The sequence below is a fragment of the Thalassophryne amazonica genome, chromosome 22, assembly GCF_902500255.1.
Source record: "Thalassophryne amazonica chromosome 22, fThaAma1.1, whole genome shotgun sequence".
Lineage (NCBI taxonomy): Eukaryota > Metazoa > Chordata > Actinopteri > Batrachoidiformes > Batrachoididae > Thalassophryne > Thalassophryne amazonica.
Genome location: NC_047124.1, coordinates 27,104,438 through 27,125,514, shown reverse-complemented (window position 1 = coordinate 27,125,514; position 21,077 = coordinate 27,104,438). Strand labels below are relative to the sequence as shown.

Sequence of the window (21,077 nt, the reverse complement as noted above, 5' to 3'; positions counted from 1 at the left end):
GTGATCGGTGACTAATCGGCGTCAACCATAAAGCACTGGTGCAGAGCGACGAGTCGGTGGAGCCGCAAGCTGTGATGCCTCATTACAAACGTCACTGAAAAGGTGCATAATAGGACCCCTTTAAAAAAACCTGAGTGTTGATGCGTGCACAGTCTGGTTTCTTCTTCATACCCAGGAGCTTCTTTCCCATCTCCTCCTCTCTCCTTACCTGCGTCTCTTCCCGCCGCTGCTGGAGGCGGGTTTTGGGGTTCTGGTGGAGACGATTTGACAGTGAACAGTTCCCAACAGCAACATGAGCCAGATGGCTCCGAAAACCTCTGTGGCCGGAATCCCATGAGGCTCGGGGATGGTCACGTACAGGACCGCTGCCACCACTGTGAGGACAAGATCAACCATCTGAACTTCACTTAACCAGCAGGACAAAGACTCTAATAACATCAAAGCTTCACGTCACAGAACACACCGCCAACGGAAAAAGACGATTTTTAGTCCTTAAATTACACTTTTAGAAGAAAGTGGTTACTTATCAAGGAGAGGGATTATTTCAGGCCAGCACGGTGGATTAGTGGTTAGCACTGTTGCAAGAAGCAAGAAGGCTGTGGGTTTGATTCCTACCTGGGGCCATTCTATGTGGAGTTTGCATGTTCTCCCCATGTTTGTGTGGGAAAACTCCAGCTTCCTCCCACATCCCAAAAAAAAAACAAACAAGCCATGCGTGTTAGGTGACTGAGTGTGAATGTGAAGGTGTTTGTTTGTCTTTATGTGTCCCTGCGACAGACTGGAGTCCTGTCCAGGGTGTACCCCGCCTCACCCCTATGACTGCTGGGATACGCTCCAGCCCCTCGTGACCCTTAACTGGAGTAAGGTGGTATTGAAAGTGGATGGATTATTTCAGGACGACACTGACGTTCTTAACTGGGTGTCTCCGTAAACAGTCTGCAGCTCAGGTCTGCATGTCTGTGACTGCGCTGGAAAAGTTCCTGTGCTTTAACAATTCAAAAAAGAAACGCCTTTAGCTGTTTTTACAGTAATTAAAACTAAGGGTGTGTTTGTGTTGTTTGTGCAGACGTGAACAGGAAGGGCGGAGGATGAAACATAACAGCGAGTCTGTTTTCATCACTGCTCAAAAGGTCAACATCTGCTAATGTGTGCGAGTCACGAGCGCACTGCAAAAGTGTGCCCCCCAACACACACACACACACACACACACACACACACACACACACACACACACACACACACACACACACACACACACACACACACACACACACCTTGCAGCAGATAGAGAGCCAGCAGTAAGAGGAATATGGCTCTGGAGGTGACCTGGATCCACCATCGATAAAAGAATGGGAAGAAGACAACCCTGACGATGCCTTTCCTGGTCAGTGACGTCCACGGACTCTCTGGTTTGGCTTTGGCAAATGCCGAGCCTGAAGTGGAAAGACAGTGAGTGCAGAGGCACTTAGTGGAATGAGAAGAACTAATTAATCTGACTGCAGCTGCAGGAGGGAAGAGAAGCTCATCACTTCAATCCCTCCTGCAGTTACACTTAGAGGCACTCGTGCATGTTTTCACAGCTCTTCTAGCTTTAATTTCTGCTTTTTCCATCTCGTTCTCATACTTCACGTCCTTGCAGTTTATTTTCTGACATCGCGCTGAAAGTGCGGCGATGCTGCACTAAATTACTCTGGACGTAGTTTCACTGACTGTTAGCCTGAAGACGTTTTCTCACCTCTAACCAAGTCCACATCGATGAGGTCTGGTTTGACATGACCCGTCTTCTTTGGCTTGTTCCTCAAGCCCTGCAGGGGGCAGCAGAGAGACACACAGTCAATGTGACAGAGCCACAAAGGTCAAACTGAAACAAGATTAACATGATTAATAGATGTGTTGAGAGACACTGCACATAAACGCACAGTTGGTGACTACTGAAACAAACAACATTCATCTCTGCAGCCATTCACTGACAAATCCATGCATCAAGTCAGTTCAAGGTTTTAGTATCATTACATATACAGAGGATTTTGAAGAAGAAAAAATAAATAAAAATCTGTGCAGACTTTGGGGTTCAGGTGTTAAACTGTATTAGAAAAACAACATTTGTCTCCGCACGATTCACAACTTTAAAAAAAAAAAAAAAAAATTCAAACTGGTGCATCAGGAAATTAAAAACACTCCTGCAGAAGACTGACAACAACAACGCCCAGATTCCGATGACACGGTGTTTGATGAAGTGCGTTTGGTTTTAACCAGAGCCACTGAGTAAGAGAACAGCGTCATCAGAGTTCTCTCTAATGGACCACTTTTTTCCCCTCTCTCTGTTTTAAACAACAACAAGAACTAAGTAAAATTACCCGCTGGCATGAAGACGGTAAGACTATGGCAATCTGACATTTGAACCCAATGACCTTGACCTTCAGCCAAGTGATTGACCTTTGGCTCACCTTGCTAAGGTAATTCTGGAACCTATTTTGGGTTGTGCCAGCTACAGTCTAAATCAGGGTGAAAATGACCTTGGCCTCAATAATGGACCTTTGGTAAATTTGACTTAACGTGGGTCATTCCAGTACCCACCTGCATACGTGTTCCACAGTTGGTGGACATCGGACTGAGAAAAGTCAAATTTTTTACTACTGATCCCGCTGACCTTAACCTACCTCTGCAAAAACGAACTATTTATGGGTAATTCCAAGGCCGGCTTTCATCTATACACCAGGTTTGGTGCAAATCAGACAAAGGACGTCAGAGGGTTGGGGAAATCAGACAAATATGGCTCAAATTATAGTATGACAGTGTAGCCTACATTCAATACTTCCTAGAAGTTAGCAGCGTAGTAGAACTGCCTACGAACAACATGAGGAGCATTTTGAAATTCTCTCTTATTAAATGGCTCTGATTTTAACAGGGATTCATAAGAAAAATGCAACGGTTACCAGCAAAGCTGTGACGTGACAAGAAGTACAATTAGACACATCCACGGACCCCGGGGGGGGTAAGCTTGTTTTGTTTTCAAATCCTCTGAAAGTTCAAAGGTCAGTGTGAGGTTCTTGTGACACTGTGATGATAAAATGTTTAACTCTGCGAGGTAAAAACAAAAATCAACATGTTCCACCCATTTAACCGTATCGTTCACCTCGCAGTTTGTATATGCTGTCATACCGGTTTAGAACAGCTGCACTCTTCTATACTGCGTTTTCTGATACTTTACGTGGTGCTGCCCCCAGTGGTGAAAAAAAAGGTGAGCACAGGCAGTCCTAACGTGCAGCAGCACAGTAATAAACACCTGAATAAGGTCCCTTGTTTTTCTTGAAATATATATTTGAAGGTAAGCAGTACCACTTTTGGTTTATTCTATGTTATAAAGTCCAAATAAAGAATTGTACTGCAGTGCAACAAATCACATCAAATCCAGTAACAAAGAGTATCATTCCTGACATATATCCAATGTATCTACATACGGTATCATTTTATAAGGGACAGACAACCCCAGTAATTTATGTCATTTCTATAAGTAAAGAATGCTCAATGTCTTCCTGCATATTTATATTTTTAAATTATGTATTTTGTTCTTTCTGTATCCACACACACACACACACACACACACACACACACACACACAAAACACAATCACATCAAACTTTCAGTATTTTAATCAACTTTTTATTTTAGATATCATAATTTATGTACATTATTATTACTGTAGTTCTTAGTAGAGAAGCTTGAATCTTCGACTGGACTGGGTTGCTTGACGCGAGGACGTTTCGCTTCAAATCGCAGAAGCTTCCTCAGCTAAAATTCTTGCTCTGGTGGTCTGACTTCTGTCTTGACTCTTGTAGAGAAGAATAATCAAGAAGTCACAAAAGCTGGAGTTTTAAACCTAACCAGACCCCTCCTACCGAGAGGCAGACTAATATAGGCTGGTGACTAAACAATAGCTCTAATTAGCACCTATTGTGCTCTAGTTAACACCCTCCTAATGACAGGGCAGCTGTCCCTCTCCTGATGGCTCCCTTGATGACTCTGCTGATGACGTGAATGACTCATTACCATGAACAAAAGACTGAAACTGCTTTGACCTGAGTACCCCATTGTAAACAGGGGATAAAGCGTGTCTCAGACCCCCTCCCCGGTTAAGGCTAGGTTTCAAACGTTTCACAAAGAATGCCTCCTTGACCCCTCTCTCAAACCATTTCTTCTCTCTGGCTAATATTTTAACTTCCTTGTCCTGAAACGTGTGGTTAGTGTCTTTAAGGTGGAGATGAACTGCAGACTGAGGTCATTCACGTCATCAGCAGAGTCATCAAGGGAGCCATCAGGAGAGTGACAGCTGCCCTGTCATTAGGAGGGTGTTAACTAGAGCATAATAGGTGCTAATTAGAGCTATTGTTTAGTCACCAGCCTATAGCAGTCTGCCTCTCGGTAGGAGGGGCCTGGTTAGGTTTAAAACTCCAGCTTTTGTGACTTCTTGATTATTCTTCTCTACAAGAGTCAAGACAGAAGTCAGACCACCAGAGCAAGAATTTTAGCTGAGCAAGCCTCTGCGATTTGAAGCGAAACGTCCTCGCCTCAAGCAACCCAGTCCAGTCGAAGATTCAAGCTTCTCTACTATGGAAACCACCTGGACAACTGAGAGCCTACACAGAAATACTGTAGTTGTTGTTCGTGTATAGATATGACTGAGCAGCCGTGACAGGAATAAACCATATAATCCTTTTAAAATGTTTAAAAATAGATGTGAAAGAATCCGAGTCACACTGAAGCGAGTCCTCTAAACTGATACACCTGTGCACTTGGCTGATGATGGTATTTGCACTGAGGCCGATCAGCTGCATGTTATAGTCAGTCATGTGCTGGTCACACCACAGTGAGTGACTGTGCACGAGGACAAACATGATGGGCAGAGACCATTAGAGAAACAGAGACTGTGTGTGTGTGTGTGCACGTGCATGTGATCAATAGGCTCCTCTTTACCGCAGCAGTAATGTCTTCCATAAACATCGAGTCGTGACTCTGCACTCGTCTCTGTGCTATTCATAGCCTCTTATCTCCACAAAGTCATTTCTCTTCACGTTACATTACGATGCCTCCTGAATGACTAATTGGCAAAACATATACAAATTCCGGTCAGTTATTTAAATAATTACTCTAAATGTTGGCTTCTTTGCCACCACACTAACGGCTGTCATAGTTTTCCTCTCCTCACAATATTTCCCACAAACCATATAAATAATATTTTTAAAGTCCACTGATGAGTCGAGTGCCGTATTTCTCGCTTTTACGGATACGCATGCCGGAATCTCAGGGTTTGAACCCTTGTCCATACCTTGGGAAAGAGACAGAGACGGTGTCTGTGATGAACCAGGACATTCTGTCGTAACAGTAGGGGTACTTTCAAAAAGTCAGATAATTACATTTTTCCGGTTGGAAACTTTCACATACTTTGGGAACCCCTTGCATTTCTCTGGAACTCATAACATTGCTCCACTTCCTGTGACATCACCGGGAGATTTTCCACAAGTGTCAAATTTGTGATAGAGTTACACTATGGACATTCTAGGGTTGTTTTTGCAGACATCTGGGGCCAGTTTCATAAAGCGGTTTAATCTTGTTTAGTTGACTAAGCTCATTTAGTTGACTAGTCTTTTGACGTTACTTGTTGCACAAAGTTTTTAGCCTGCTACAGATGAGGTGAATCATATTTTGGTCGACAAAACTTCAGTGTCTACCTAAAAAAGAGCAGCCATCATGTACCACCACTTCATGGAGCGGGAGGGAAGGAGAGCTTTGCGAGGTCGGGAGCGCTTCTCCTCAGGGTCTGGTTCTGGCCACGGTTGTAGCAGACAACAACCCGGAAGTAAATAAAACTCTCGCGCATTGGAGGCGTTTCTTGGCAACGGCAATCGTGAGGCCACTATGCCTGTGAAAATCATCAACTAACGTTAGACGGCTAATCTACAAATTTAGCTGTCGATGTGAAATGGCGATTAACTGGCTAATGTTGGGCGACTACCCTTAATCCTACCCTTATTAAGTAAGTTTAGTAGACTAAAAGATTAGACCGCTTTGAGAAACCAGACCCTGGTATGTCACCAAACTGCCCATTTTTGGGCAGCTGCAAACTTCACACAGGTTTGTTACAGTTATAGATGTGGGGCTTTGTGAGGGAGGTGATGGTTTAATGGTTAAGCGGTAGTCTTGAGACCAAAGAATCCTTGGTTCAAACCCCATTAGGCTGGATAATCACTAAGGGCCCTTGGGCAAGGTTCTCCCAAAATCCCAAAGTTGGTTGCTCCTGGTGTATCATGAGCAACTTGCACGGCAGGAAAAGCACTATATAAATGCAGTCCAACCTAAAGATATACAGTTGATAAAATATTAGAATAAATTAATATTTCAATAACATTAAATTGAAAACTTATTAAAATCAACAACCTCATTTTTGACAACACTGCAACATTTTAAGCACTCAAGTATCTTCGGGACAATCAAGATGAGTTCCAGTGCAGTTCTGCTCACACAGATGTCAGAGACTGGATGGTTTCAATCTAGCACATAAATACAGGATGAGTATGAAGAGCTTTGACGAATGTTTTGTTAAATTTATTTTGGTTTAAATAAATCTGAAAGCAGCAAATTTGGCAAATTCCATGCAAATGTGCAAATTTTGCACCGGAGAGCAAAAGCAGCCTTTTTTTTTTTTTTTCTTCAAAATGAATGCCGTCGATTATTGCAGCTATAGGGGATCAGTCTTACTTACCAAGAATAATCATTTGCTCCAAACCATTGGGCTGGGACCAATTGTTCATATCATTTTGTCAAACGATCAACTGCAATAATTTTGGCTAACATTATGAAAAATAAATCTGCAGAGAGTAAACTAGAAATGCATTTTTGATTCGATCAAGACTGCTTTGTTTGAAAAAGTACATATTAATAAAGTTTTTGAGAGCGCTTTATGGCAGACATTTTCCAAAACACTGTCTTATTTATTAGTCCATTTAATGGAAGTTTATGTCTATGTGGAGTCAACTTGTGTAAAAAATTGTTTCTTCAAAGCTCATTTATATTTTAGAAGAGCAAAATAAACAGATTTAAGAGACAAACTCCATGACATTGTCTTGTTAAAAACAATTTTTTCTCATTAAAACAGGATGAAGACAGATGTCTTTTTTAAACAAGCCTATAATCTAAAATTAATAGTTGGCCAAGGTAGGAGATGACGTGTAGCTTCCATAATGAGCTAAACCGTTGCCGCGCTGTGAATAGCACAAATTAGTATTTGTATTTGTCAAAGAGTCGCGGTCATAGCATGACACCACACAAGTGCTTGTGTGGACTTTGGGTTCACTAAACAAAACGTCCCTCAGCTCTCCGTTTACCCAAAGAAGCTCAAGTAGGAGGTAAAGAAACAAGCGTCTCATCAGAAGAGACGGAAAAGAAAAATCAAGAACTGGCACAAAATAAATAAAGATGCAGTTTTTTCTTCATTCAGCGCAATTAATTGATTTATAAACGCACACGAAAGCCAAACTCTCAAAATCCACATCCACAGCATCTGATCAGGTCAGCAAACCTCACTGGGATCCTCTAACACAACCTGAGTGAGAAGAGCGGATGACGTTTATACACTTAAAAGGTCAGAAATCAAAGTAGACTGGTGGAAAAACTGCTAGGCACACACACGGTGTGGTTTCATGAAGTAGTGTGACCATGTTTTGCTTTACCATCATCTCTGACAGGGGACGTTTACAAATTTAACTATTTATCCTATGAACAATCTTCCCAAAGTTTTAATGTGGTTGGAGGTCAATCTTGGAAAAGGCTGACACACCTGGGTTTAAAGGTAAAAAATCTGATGCCCTCCACCACACGCACTCCAATTTACACCAAGCTTGGTACATCTACAGGCAGGTCCAGACAATGATGAAAGTGGTCATTTTGCACCACCTTGAGGTAGCACATGTAGCTCAGCGGAAAAGGAGTTCGCCTGCCAAGATGTAGACCTGGTTTGAATCCTGCTCATGCTAAACGGTTGGTGTCCAAGTCACTTGGTCTGCCTTGTCCTAGTTGATCCAGCTATAAAATAGGTACCGCCTTGGTTGGAGAAGTCAGTGACTCATCTGCTTCAGGCTACAGAATCCAGAGATAAGCACTGATGGGCCTCAGGGCCTATGTAGGACTTACGCTACTACCACAGTGGAGTTGAAATGAAACAATCAAGATGTGCTTATAGTGTAGAACCAAGGGTTTTTTTTTTATACAAAATATCACATATACTGTACCATTTAGGTATTACAGCCATTTGTATACAATATGCTGTCATTTTCAGACTCTGCAAATAAAAAAAGCTGGTCCCTTAGGCTTCTCCCTTGGTTCATTCACTCACAGCAAATCCACACCACACTTTTCTTTTAGTCCTACAGACAAGGCATACTTTAATAAAAAAAAAAACCTCTTAGTTATATTGTATCGACAGCAGAGGTGGGACTAAGTCAGTCAAGTCAAGTCTCAAGTCATCAATCTGCAAGTCTCAAGTCAGCTTGTCAACACTTGTTCATTATGACTTGAGACTTAACGGGACTTGCTGATTGATGACTCGAGAGTGATTTGATGGTGACTTACTCCCACCCGTGATAGACAGGATTTACTGTCATCTCGTGGTGAGGTTCCCCTTTGGTGATCTGGATTCATGCCCGTTGGGTTCTTTTGGGATACGGACCGCCATTTTTGTTAAACAGAGCCATGTAGGAGGCTCCATTTAACAAAAATGGCGGTTCTCAAACCTCTTTGCCTGCACTAGCAACCTGTAAATAATGTACAAGGGTAGTGTATAACTACTTCTGCTTGTACCCAATCGTGTTACTATGCTAGCAGGGCAACAGCGGAATGGAAGTTAGTCAACAAATCAGGATGCAACAACTGAACTGACCAATCCAATCAACCACTCACGATCTAAACTACAGCGTGGGTGAGCAGACGTGCACTGTGGGACAGAGGAGGGACATCCTCCCCGCGGCGTACTCACCAGTGATATAAACTGTAGAGGAGGAGAAAAAGACGGTATGGAAAAGAGGTATGGAGATAAGACAGATGGACAGACAATAATCGGCCAGGAGGCAGAAAGAAAAGTGTTATAGTGGCAGGTGAAAAACAAAGAAAAACGCTCAGCAGGAGGAAGGGAAAAAAGATCGAGCGAATGTAAAACATAAAAAAAAAATGTGTATGAGGAGATTAAAAACAAAGAACAGAAATGAAACGTGGCGAGGAAAAAAAAAAAACACCATTTATAAAATAGTAAAGAAGGTGTGGCTCAATCAGACATACCTTTATTTCTCGCTGTTCCACAGATTTCTCCCATATCTGCTGGTCGTAGGCGCCAATCTGAAAAAAAAAACCAAAACAAAACAAAGACAGCGTTAAGAGACGAAAACTGCTGGATCCAACTGTGAGGCACAGAAACCAGCTGGAATATGCCACAGGATCAGTCATCTGGGTTTTGCAATAATTGAAAGTACACCAACAAGTTTTGTTCACTTCACTTCAACTCATGACACTGTGAACTAAATAGAGCTGCGACAGCAACACGTATCCAAACATCCTGTGCCAGACCACAACAGAAAGGGACAGAACAGGGCAGACCGTTTTGGGCTGTACCTTTATGAAATGTGTTACTACACTAAATAGTGCAGCAGATAAGAGAATATTTAGAGCGGTATCCTGCAAATGGTGATAAAAGCATCAAATTAGGCAGAAATTGTCCTCAGACAATCCTCTTTTGAAAAAAATGATTGGCCACTTGAATTCAGTTGGTGTTCAGGTAGGGGTCAATTGAAAAATTACACAGGAGTCAAAATTAAAAGATGCTCCAATCATATTGAAACCTATGCCACATTATTTGCCTGATCATAAAGATTCCAAAAAGGTATGGTTTGGACGGTCTGTAACTGAATTCTATGGAGTTATGGGATAAAAACAGCAAGAATGGTGACAAAGGTTAGTGTCGGTTTGTACAGGGGTCAAAAGTTAAAGTTGCCCCAATTTTGTTAAAAAATGATGCAAATTACTAGTTGAGTTAACACGGTTTTAAAAAGGAATAGTTTGGACCATGTATCATCCTTACTTATCACATTACAGGGCATATCATAGTATCCAATAGACGTAGACCTTGTTTGACCTTTACTTTGGAGACCAAACATTCAACACTGTCAAAACTATTCCATTTATTAATCCTATTAGCTCAAAAAATAATTTGCATCATTTTTTACCAAAATTGGAGTAACTTTAACTTTTGGCCCTTGTACAAAATTAAACTGACCTTTGTCACCATTCTTGCTGTTTTTATCCCGTAACTCCATAGAATTCAGTCACAGATAGTCCAAACTATACCTTTTTGGAATCTTTATGATCAGGCAAATAATGTGGAATATTTTCAATATGATTGGAGCATCTTTTAATTTTGACCTCTGTGTAATTCTTCAACTGACCCCTACCTGTCCACTGATTGAAAAGTGGCCAATTGTTTTTTTTTCCAAAAGAGGAGTGTCTAAGGAGTACTTCTGCTGAATTTGATGCTTTTATCACCATTTGCATGATTGTTTCAGTTATCTGCTGCACTAAAAGAAAGAGGAACAAAAATGGAATGGCACAAAATTTTGAATGGAATATTTATAATTAGGAAATCAGTTGGACAAACCATGACATATCATTTTAGTTTTGACGTTTCATCTGATCATCCTTATTTTGGTGTTGGTGCCTCTCTGGCTACGTTCACACTGCAGCCAAATCAGATTTTTTTTCCTCTCTCTAATCAGATCTTTTGACACCCACTGTGGACTCCACACTGTTATTTCAAAGGCCACAAATCCCAACCACTGGCCACCTATGTGGGTTGTCATGTTAACAACATACAGTAGGCATCAGTAAGTGGATCTGATGATGTCATCGGACACCATGTTTAAGTCGCATAAAAGGAACTTAAAACCTGATGTGCACATCCGAGTGGAATCATGTTTCAAATCACCTCTAAATGTGGTTTGAATTAGACTGGAGGGGCTGGACGTTGCATTATGTTTTATTCAGTGAAACACAACAAATTAATACAGTTTTTTTTTTTTTGTCCCCATCCTGGAGGATTTTTCATTAACAGAACAGGAAGCTGGGCCATTTCATCCTCGGCTGACAGACCGTACATATGATATTTCCGTATTGCTTCGAACAGGCTGGTGGTTCCAAATATTCTCATTTTTTTTCCATTTCATTTGTTTTATTCTTTTTCCATGGTAACGAAAAAAAAAAAACAACAAGAAAATTGCACTTTACACAGTACAAAATAATACATTCCATGTAAAAAGAACAGGAGTAGGATGAAGAAAACATCTTATCAACTACACCATTCTTGTTTCAACACAATTTTAGACATCACCTTTGTGCTCCATTATAACAATCCATAACAATGAGCATTTTTTTCCTTTTTCTTTTTTAGCCATATTCATTTGGATTTTCATACAATTTTAATATTTTCTGTTTATACAGGCATTTAAATAGAAAGACATTTGAACAACATTTTAAATGATTTTCCATCGAGTTCCACTGTTTTACGCCTGCCACTCAAACACACATTTGCTTCAGTGTAGTTCTAGCAAAAGGGGTTTTAAAATCATATCTTCTTCGGCTTGTCTCACTAATTACAGTGAAAAGTGTTTGCAGACTACTACTCTTTTGCAAGGGAGACCAGGACAATTATAAAGTTTCCAATCCACCTAACCTGCATGTCTTTAAATGTGGGAGGAAACTGGAGCACCTGGAGGAAACCCACGCAGACACGGAAAGGCCACAGGTGGGAATCGATCCCATGACCTTCTTGCTGTGAGACAACAGTGCTAACCCACTAATCCACCATGCTACCTGCTTTTCAGTGGCCGAAAATGCTACTTTTCACCAGATTCATAATTTCGTGTGGCATTTCTGCCATTTTTACCCTATAACATTCAGTGTACAGGGGTACAGGTAGTCCAAACTAGACCTTTTTGGAATCTTTGTGTGACAATTAATGTGGTATAGTTTTCAATATGATTGGAGCATCTTTTAATTTTGACCCTTGTGTAATTCTTCAATTGACCCCTACCTGGCTGCCTATTGAAAATTTAGGTGTCCAATCATTTTTTTTTTTTTTCTTCAAATAGCAATGTCTTGTTGCGTTTTGCACCAAACTGCACCAAATTTGGGGGGTTCCATCACCATTTGCAGGGTTCCTCTGTAAATACTACTAGAAGCAACAGGTTGGATGTCATCGTGTCCCAAAGTTCTTGAAATTGAGCAATATCGAAATACAAAAAAGAAAAACGAAATTAATGACATTCTCTCAAGCGAAATAAAGAAAAATATGGTATTTTTACAACAAAGATATTACGAGGTAGGGGGTAAATCAGCAAAACTGTTAGCCTATAAATTGAAAAAACAACAATTAGAAAATACAATTCATAAAATTAAAGATCCTCAAACAAACGAGTTAATTTATAAATGGGAAGATATTCAACATACTTTTTAAACTTTCTATAAAGAACTATACACACAATCAAAAACTGATGAAGAAAAAAAAAAAAAAAACGTCTTTCCTGAATACACTAATTCTACCGAAAGTGAGCGAAAATCAAAATAAAAACTTGATGACTGAAATAACTGAACTTGAAATTAAGAAGGTCATTCCAATTTGAAACCAAATAAAGCTCCAGGACCAGACGGTTTCCCCTCAGAGTGGTACAAAGAGATGAAAGACCTCTTGGTGCCTTTAATGAAAACCAAATTTTAATTTTATTTTACAGACAGGTTTAACTCCCTCATCATGGAACGAGGCTACTATCGCCTTAATAGCCAAAGAGGGAAAGGACAAGCCTGATTGTGGAAATTATCATCCAATTAGTGTACTTAATCAAGATTACAAGATATTCACACACATTCTTGCCAAAAGAATGGAGAATATTCTCAGAGATAATTAGCCTGGACCAGACGGGCTTTATTAAGCAGAGACAGACACAGGACAATATCCGACGAACACTACATATAATTGATCACGTAACAGAAGAAAATACTGAAATGATCCTCATTGGTTTTGATGCTGAAAAAGCCTTTGATCGGGTAAACTGGGAATTTTTATATAAAATTTTTGGACAATTTGGTTTTCATCGGTCGTTTATTGTAGTCATCCAAGCATTATACAGGTGTCCGAAAGCAAGAATTAAAATTAAAGGAGCACTCTCAAAATCTTTTGACCTGAGAAGAGGGACACGTCAGGGGTGCCCGCTGAGTCCAGTTCTCTTCATTGAGGCCCTGAGTTGAGGCATCAAGCAGGACAGTGGTATTTCTGGAGTCAAAATGGCGGGCCAAGAACACAAAATTGTTCGCAAACAACGTTTTGATCTACTTAACAAATCCAAACTTGTCTTTCCTCAAACTGCTATCTTTCCTGGAGGACTTCAGTTCAATATCTGGCTATAAACTTAACATTCCATAAACACAGATATTAAGCTTTAATTATGAGCCCAGTCAAGAAATAGGAACAAGTGTTAAATTGAAATGGGATTTGGAGCAGATGAAGTACCTGGGCGTGAACATACCTAAAAAACACTTGATGATGTGAACTATAAGCCATTGAGTCATAAAATTAATGAAGATATTAAAAGATGGAACATGCTACCAATTTTAAGTTTTGAGTCACGTACTGATGTAGTTAAGATGAATATTCTGCCAAGACTGCTTTATCTGTTCCAAACTCTCCCAATTGAAATATCTGATAAACAGTTTAATGAATGGGACAAACTAATCTCTAGATTTATCTGGCAGGGGAAAAGACCAAGATTAAAATACAGATATTTACAGCTGGCAAAAGACAAAGGGGGATTAGCTCTACCGTGCATGAGGGACTATTATTTATAAGCACAACTCCGGACGTTAGTGTGTTGGTGTAATCCAGACTATAAAGCAAGATGGAAAGAGCTAGAGATGGCTGAGTCCGAAAACTATCCAATTCAGGCAAAGTTAGGCGACAAAAGACTGATAAAAGAGCAGATAGAACAAGGTAATCAATGGATTAATCTTCCGCTGAAACTTTGGCTAAATTGTCTTAATAAGAATGGTTGGCATGAGAAAGCTAGGATTTTAAGATGGTGTGCTTATCACTTGGACTTCACTCCTAATAAACTAGATGCAACATATAAACGTTGGGCCGGTCTAGGCTTAGGAGCTTATTGTATGATGTATGATAAGGAAATTTTGAGGGAATTTCAATCAGTAAGGGAGCAATATCAACTAAGTAATTCAGATTTTTACAGAATGCGTCATCATCTACAAAAAACTTAAGGATAAGGATATTTTTGAAACTCCAATACTTGTAATTTTTATTAAGGCATATCGCACAGACTCAAATTTTAAACTAATCTCGAAATTATACAAGGACATACAGGCAGCCAAGGATTTAAATACATCATATATTAAACAAAAATGGGAAAGGGAATCAAAGGTGGTGATTTCTGATGTTACTTGGTCTAAATATTGTGCATTTCAATGGAAAATATCCAGCTCTAATGTTTGGAGATGTTTTGGTTGGAAAAGCTTGTGTAGATATTTTATCACTCCAGCACAAACCAATATTATTCAAGCTCCTCCAATTGTTGGAGAAACTGCGGAGCCCAAAGTGCAAAACACTTCCACTTGTTTTGGTCATGTCCACTGGTCAATAGCTTTTGGATTTGTATTAATTCTGAAATGGAAAAAATTCTGGGTCTGAAGTTCCCTTTTAATTGGGACAAACTTCTTTTTGGACTTTTACATTCAGTGGACACAGACAAAGAAACCAGATGTCTATACGGCATGTTAAGTACGGCAGCCCGTAAAGCAATCACCAAAAAGTGGATGAGCTCCCACGCTCCATCTTTAGAGGACTGGCACAGGATTGTTTACGGACTATTCACAATGGAACAAATTACATTTTCCAGGAGATTACAATCGGACAAATTTGAAGAGGTTTGGAGCAAATGGAGGAGTTACATTTCTGCCAGGCATCCTGAATTTGTATGACACTCTGTATTCTCATTTTTAATTGAATGTTTTGAATGTTGTTTTTTTAAGTACACCCCTGCATGTTATTTGCTCTATGTTGTAAATTTTTTTTGTGTGTATCTCTGTAAAAATATTTTGTTAAACTTAAAAAACAAAAAAAAAAGAAATTGAGCAATATCTCCACCTGATGGATATTTACCATTAATGCAGGTACAACAGAATTAATGTAGGTACATCAGAATTTTGTTAAGAGCTCTAGTATGGCATATTATGTGATGTTACTACAGTTCAAAAAACCTTTATTATTATTATTATTATTATTTATTATTATTATATGTTATTTTATTATCTTATATGTTATTTCAGGTGTTTTGCAGACCAGTTATTGAACTGAAAAAGTGCTTTAAAAAAAAAAAAAAAACAGAAATCATGTCAGTTGACGTTCTACAGAGGTGTTAGAAGAACAGACGCCCTGAAGGTTCTTCAGTCCCTACACCTTGTGTCGGACATTCTACCATGACATCTGAGGTACTAAAACCTGAGCAGAGCACAGAACCACCCTGGGCCCTGGATGGCAATCACTCAGGCAGCCAACTGATCCATGCCCCATGCTCAACACTGAAGCACCTACCTGCTGAATCAGCGATGTGCATCATGTAACCAAATATCATCACAATGCAAATGGTAGACCTTAACTGAGTCTCCCCAAAGAACAGTTTGTTTGACACAGCATTCCAGTAATACTTGGGGATTCTAGTGAGCTAGTTCCAAAGACATCTAGACATTGCATTAGGTCACTGGTTAGGGCCCAAGTCCACACAATAACCCTGTAGTCCACAGCTGGCTTAAAACAGCAGACGGCATGAAATAAACAGAGCAAAAATAGAATTTTATGGGGGCAGTGTCGAACAAATAGAATTATGTGGTCAGGTTTGACCAATATCCAAACTGTAAATATAGCCTATAATGACCCCAGAATTGATGCAGTGCAACATATAAGAAGGCATTCCGTTGTTCATATCACCAAAACAAAACTTAATCATCTTTCTATTAATACTTCACAAACAAACCACTGTAAAAGCCACAGCCCTCTATAAACACAATCAATGCATAATGGAAAATTCCAGGTATGAGAACGCTATTTACAAGTATCTGTTTAGGTGTGGTCAGTTTTGACAGAGTGACAAACAACCAATGAGCTGACAGAGTGACTAACAACCAATGAGCTGCCAAAGACACACAGGCGTAGACTGTGGTCACATACTTTAAAGTTCTATGCTGCATGGGGCAAAATGGAAAACTTTCATTAAGTAAAAGACATAATGGGATTAATAATGGTGATATAGAATTATCAAGTGTTGTCTCACTGCACGTCATGTACTATGGTGGCTGGAGGGCCCCTCCTGCAATCACTTCATCATAGATCTGTCACACAGTGCACACAGATTTATAGCTCACACACCTCACATTTCTTTTGTCTTATGGGGTTTACCACAGTGCAGTCAGTGTGGTCCAGGTGTTGCCTGTCCTACTTTTATGGCAAGTTAAAAGCTATTCAATTGTGTTTAATTGTCATGCTGTGCGTTGATCTGTGCCCTGTGATGCAGTTGGAGTGGTTCTTCTTTGTCTGTTATTAGGTTGGAATGTGTGACACCTGTTTGTAATGTGTTTATGTATCGAAGAACAGGTTGTTATCCACCGTAACTATGTATTATCAGTAGATGTTTTTATTTGAGCGTTTAAAGTCTGGACTCTGCAAAAACAGAATTTCTTTCATTTGTCCATCCAATATCCACTCAGCCCCTTCCGCAAGTCCAGGTGTCACTATGTGCCAACAGTCACTCAGTAAACATTCACTAATGAGTACCATTATATTACATCAGTTGCACTGACCTGATTGTCACTAAACATGGTATATACATTAAGCACAGTGACCCCAAGAAACTGATGGAGAGTACTCTGCAAAAATCTTGTGAGGCCAATAACTTCTTATTTTAACTGCCCGACTGTGACCAAACTTGGTATGGGTGATCAGCATGGTGACGTCAAAAAGCCTATTGACTTTGGAGTCAAAAGTCACTGAAATGTACTTTGTGAAAGGCTTTTGCAGAAAAGCATCACTTGTCAATGGTAAGTTTACCAACATTTACCCAAGGTACTGTGAGTCACTGCAGACTATGCGCTTGTTATCTTACACTTAAAATTAGTGTGTTGGAGACGATGCAGTGACAGGCTATTGCATATTTTATATACACACACATATATAAATTGTTTTCGTAACTGGGTGCGGCAGTGATCTACACAGAAGAGGGGGGGATAGATAACCAATTCAAACCACAAAAATTAATAATAATAAAGATTTACTTTTACCTACAATCATAAGTAATTTTTTATGTTCAAATGACTGAAAGAGTGGCTTTCTACAATAACACAAATCAGTAAAAGTGTGATTAAACAGAAATAATGCCTCAAACCATTAGTGGTGAATCAATTAAAATGAATGTGGGTCAGACAGTTGGTGACGGCGCTCCAATTTGCCCTCGGTGCATTTTCCTGAGTGGCTATGGCAACAGAGATGAGTGTTGCCGTAGTGTATGTAGTCTATTTTTAGCTTTTTATTTTTTACCCGTGACAGGCAATAAACAAACAAACAAACAAACAAGAGAACAAGTTGAGCATTTCCCACCCCACTTCCAAACTGTTCTGAACAGCTAAAAGACGTTCTGTTAGCTTTTCATCATCAACAGGAGTAAAGGTCTGTTGCTTTAAAACACTAATCATAACATAAATAAAATGAAGGTCAATACTTCCAACAAGACAAATTGAATTTGCTCCTTCAAGATTTCTGCATCAGAAATGTCAGATGAGGACCAAACCTTCCAATCTTTTAAAAATGGGTTAATGAGATTTTGAATTATTCAGATCCAAATCTGGAAATTTGGTTTTGGTTCATTTCCTTTTAAGAAACCCTGCCAACAAACCAATAAGGTGCTGCAAAGTGCAAACATATAAGAGAGTAAGTAAGGAGGAAGAGAATTAAACAAATACTTCATTTTGTTTTTATGTTACTTTTGCACATCTGACAGATGCTTTTATCCAACATGACAGACACGTCAATGCAAAGTGACCATCTGCAAAAGCTATATGAACTCCATGTCTTGCTCATGTACACTGACCAGGGTTTGATCTATCAATTAATGTACAACCCAGTGAGCTATTAACACCTGAATCTTGGAAGGAAAACCAGTGCTGAAATGATGCCAAGAACTTACAGAATCATGAGGTCCCTGGACAGAGGTGTATGGTGATGCTAATGGTTTAAGTGGAAAACAAAGTCCAAGTCTTTAGGGTCCTGGGACATCCAGTCTTACTGTGTGGTTGTGAAACGTGGATGCTAACCAGCTCTCTAAAGAGACAACTGGATGTCTTTGGGACTTGCAGGAGGATCCTTCAGTTCCAGAGAGAATTAATGTGTCAGAAGAACAGTTACTTGAGGTGTACAGGTGTAACAGTATATCTTCCCCCCTGGATATCTTCCCCCCAGGGGTAAGATATCCTAGGAGAACTCCCCCCCCCCACCCTGAAAATCTTTCCCCCCAACCCCTGAAAGGCAACATTCCTACAGGGCAGCACTGATTAACCCAAACCTTGATAAGGCCCAATCAGGATAGAGCAATCTTTAAACTCTATATTTCATGGATGTTTTATGATCCCAGATGAAACACAGTTTGACTGACAGTGAACAATATTTGATATCCTTTCTATATGTGGGTGATTCTTTAACTACGGGCACTATTGGCCTTGTAAATGTAATTTCCACCACACCATTGCCTTACAATATAAAGTGCCTTGGGGCAACTGTTTGTTGTGATTTGGCGCTATATACATGTGCTCTGATGTCACTGTTTATCTCCATAGAAACTACCCAAACAATCTTTCATACAAACTGTTTAGGGACATTACAGTGTTGTGGTGGAAATTACGGCAATAGTGTGGGACAACTACATTTTGTTTAAAAAAAAAAAAATCACAACAGTTGTATGACATTGAATACCCCAATTATGTTTTGATTATTTTACTGATATTTTATTCAGAGATATTTTAAAACATTAGAAAAAATGTTTCTTTACCATTCATTTTATCACTGAAGATCAAAAGTCTGGGTGTGGGACAAGCACAAAACGGCAATATTTGCATATAATGATGCTGAAAAAAGGTGAAAAAGTCATCATAGACTACTAGAACAAATTTCTTAACACTTTCATTGTAAAGATAACTATAAAAGTGTGAAATTTCCCCTTTTTTCTGTTTTTCATACAATATGATCAAAGGACATAATAAGTGCCCGTAGTCTAAGAATCACCCATGTATCTATAGCAATCTACAATAGTAATATTTCCTATTCTGAAGTATCTTTAAATTCCCCTTCCAAATATATGGACCTGATTGACATCCTGAAATATGATAGAACATCTGTCCATGATGGGGTGAAGGATAAGATATCGTGACCTGGTTATCTCCCCCCCACCCCAATAACAACAATTCTGTACTATATATTGCCAAATTCATGCCACTATAAACGAGGGATATAACAGATGACCAGGAAAGAAGGTGTACATCAAAACAGAGAATTCACAGAAACGAGGATGTCCGGGGTGGGTGGGGGGAAGATATACTGTTACACCGGTTAGTCTGTGAAAGAACGCCAGCTATGAAATTTTGTTCATGTTGTGTGTGTGCTGCTCTGGGTATGAACCAGTGTCAAGGTGCTATTAAGGACCCCAGAAACCTGAAAAGACCAAGTCTACACCCACATATCACTTGACCGCAGCAGATAGATCGCTACTTTCAGATGGAGTGCAGCAGATAACTGAAACAATCATGCAAATGGTGATAAAGCATCAAATTCAGCAGAAATACTCCTTAGACACTCCTCTTTTGAAAAAAACAAAACAAAAAAAAACCCAAACAATTGACCACTTGACTTTTCAATCAGTGGTCAGGTAGGGGTCAATTGAAGAATTACACATAGGTCAAAATTAAAAGATGCTCCAATCATATTGAAAAATATTCCACATTATTTGCCTGATCATAAAGATATATATATATATATATATATATATATATATATATATATATATATGCAACATATGTTACCCTGTAACGTGTTAAGTAAAGATGATACATGGTCCAAACTATTCCTTTTTAAAACTGTGTTAACTCAACTAGTAATTTGCATCACTTTTTAACAAAATTGGGGCAACTTTAACTTTTGACCCCTGTACAAACCGACACTCACCTTTGTCACCAGTCTTGCTGTTTTTATCCCATAACTCCATAGAATTCAGTTACAGACCGTCCAAACCATACCTTTTTGGAATCTTTAAGATCAGACAAATAATGTGGCATAGGTTTCAATATGATTGGAGCATCTTTTAATTTTGACTCCTGTGTAATTCTTCAATTGACCCCTACCTCACCACCAACTGAAAATTCAAGTGGCCAATCGTTTTTTTCAAAAGAGGATTGTCTGAGGACTATTTCTGCCAAATTTGATGCTTTTATCACCATTTGCAGGATACCGTTCTAAATATTCTCTTATCTGCTGCACTAATGTACGCTTCTTTCTGCTTGAACGGCTGCTATCCAGGACCCACGGTGGTTCTGCAGTGTGGTGGATGCATCAATGCATGGCATCTGAACATGCTTTCAGATGAGATGTGGCTGGAAAAATGGGATAAAAGATAAAGGAGAAAAAGATAATTTTGTTTCTTTATGCCACTGGCATTGGCTTGCAGAGAGTTTTACATCCTGCTTGCAGTCTAATTCCTCAAACGAGCCTTACAAGTCAAGACTTTTACTAACTAAACATGAATATCGATGCCATGTTTCTTTTTCAAATTACAGACTCAACTATTTATTGACAGCTGTCACACTGAAATTCACTAATAAGTCCTTTCGGCTGCTCCCTTGTTTTCTCTCGGAGTCGCCACAGCAGATCAAATGTGGACCTGCATGTT

At 39.5% G+C, this 21,077-nt stretch overlaps 1 protein-coding gene across 2 annotated transcripts in view; it reads right to left on the bottom strand.

The window, feature by feature from the left end:
• LOC117504409 (putative homeodomain transcription factor 2) overlaps positions 1-21,077 on the bottom strand; it is a 74,636-nt gene that overhangs the window by 13,113 nt on the left and 40,446 nt on the right. For both annotated transcript variants that reach the window (XM_034163876.1, XM_034163877.1), the window contains exons 4-7: positions 9,328-9,384; positions 1,736-1,805; positions 1,275-1,433; positions 209-374 (exon numbers count right to left, since the gene is read on the bottom strand). In XM_034163876.1, coding sequence (XP_034019767.1) covers positions 209-374; positions 1,275-1,433; positions 1,736-1,805; positions 9,328-9,384 — 452 coding nt within the window. The remainder of the gene's footprint in view (positions 1-208; positions 375-1,274; positions 1,434-1,735; positions 1,806-9,327; positions 9,385-21,077) is intronic.